The sequence below is a fragment of the Rhinopithecus bieti genome, unplaced genomic scaffold (assembly GCF_001698545.2).
Source record: "Rhinopithecus bieti isolate Rb0 unplaced genomic scaffold, ASM169854v2 scaffold_37897, whole genome shotgun sequence".
In the NCBI taxonomy this organism is placed as follows: domain Eukaryota; kingdom Metazoa; phylum Chordata; class Mammalia; order Primates; family Cercopithecidae; genus Rhinopithecus; species Rhinopithecus bieti.
In genome coordinates, this window is record NW_016815579.1 from 1 (window position 1) to 1,597 (window position 1,597).

General features: G+C 53.0%; 1 protein-coding gene across 1 annotated transcript; it reads right to left on the minus strand.

Moving 5' to 3' along the window:
- Nucleotides 1-314: 314 nt before the first annotated feature.
- LOC108516099 (uncharacterized) lies at nucleotides 315-1,569 on the minus strand. The gene is made up of 2 exons (XM_017853413.1): nucleotides 1,035-1,569; nucleotides 315-930 (listed from the first exon to the last, which is right to left on the minus strand). Exons 1-2 carry the CDS (start codon nucleotides 1,310-1,312, stop codon nucleotides 597-599), a joined length of 612 nt encoding a protein of 203 aa, XP_017708902.1. The 5' UTR covers nucleotides 1,313-1,569; the 3' UTR covers nucleotides 315-596.
- Between the last annotated feature and the right edge of the window lie 28 nt (nucleotides 1,570-1,597).

Below are 1,597 nucleotides of genomic sequence, written 5' to 3' on the forward strand. Positions count from 1 at the left end.
CTTTTTCTTTTTCTTTTTTTTGAGATGAAGTGTCACTCTGTTGCCCAAGCTGGAGTACAGTGGCACAATCTCAGCTCACTGCAACCTCCACCTTCCGAATTCAAGCGATTCTCCTGCCTCAGCCTCCCAAGTAGCTGGGACTATAGGCACGTGCCACCATGCCTGGCTAATTTTTTTGTATTTTTGGTAGAGACGGGGTTTCACTACTTTGGCCAGGCTGGTCTTGAACTTCTGACCTCATGATCCACCCGCCTCAGCCTCCCAAAGTGCTGGGATTACAGGCGTGAGCCACCGCGCCCAGCCTAGGATGGAGGTTTAATGGAAGTTGGTGAAGCTAGAATTGGGCTTCAGGTTGGGACTGGGCCTGGTGTTGGGGATGGGGTTGTGACATATTTGGGGTTGGAGATGGAGTTAAGGACAAGTTGTGGTTGAGGGCTGGGATAGAGGAGGGGATGGGATGAGACTGGGGCTGAGAATGGAAATGGAGTTGCAGTTGACGATAGGGTGATAGGTAGAGGTTAGGGACATGGGGGTTCTGTTTGGGGAATGAGGATGGTATTATGGTTGGTGGTTAGTGACAGGGATGGGGCTGGGAGTTAGGGATGAGGTGGGAGATGGGGTTGGGCTTGGGAATGGGTGTTAGGGTTATAAATGGGCTCATAGGTGACCTGGGGTTGGGGTTTGGGATCAGAGATGGTATTGCGGTTGGGGTTTGGGATGGGGTTTGGGTTGGGAATGAGTATGGCATTGAAATCGGAGATGGGGTTGGAGAAAAATGTTAGAGCAGGAGTTGAGGTTGAGGAAGGCGATGGAAATGGAGTAGACATTCTCCTCAGTGGATGAAGACAGGAACTTGTGTCTGCTTTGATTCCTGGTGTTTCCCTAGGGCTTGGTAGGGTGCCTGGCACGCAGCAGGCACTCAATGGATGTCTGCTCAATGAATGGTAAAGCAGATGAAGTTATCATTGGAGCTTGGGTGGGGGCTGTTGGGGCTGTGTTTGGGGTCCTAGTCTTCCCCCTCCCCTGATACACACCTGGTGACCTTAAAGATCCTGAGGAGGCGCACACATCGGAGCACTGAGATGCCTAAGGGCTGCATGGTGCCCACCTCCACCAAGGTGGTCTCCAGGATGCCCCCACAGACCACGAAGCAGTCAAAGCGGTTGAAGAAGGAAGAGACATAGGCAGAGGGGCCCAGCCCATACAGCTTGAGAAGCATCTCCACCGTGAACAGACAGAGCAACACTTTGTTGGCGTACTCTGTGGGGAGATGGGCAGGGGTGATTGGGCTGGCCAGTTTCCGTGGTGACATGTGGAGAGGTAACTAGGGACCATGGGGTGACCCAGGGTAGCTGGTATCAGGCCAGGTGCTGGCTGAGGGAAAACTTAGGGCTAGGGATTGGGGTGAGTTTGTAGGTCAGAGTAGGTGAAGTTTTGAGGGGCTTGGAGATGGGGATGTGGGGCAGAGTCAGGGTGGGGGCCAGACTATGAATCCAGAAGACCCAAATTCACAAGTAGAGTTAGAGTCTAGGGTTTCTTTGGGATTGGGGCTGGTTTGTGGGTTATGGGTTAGAAATGTGCTCAGTTGGCCGGGCGC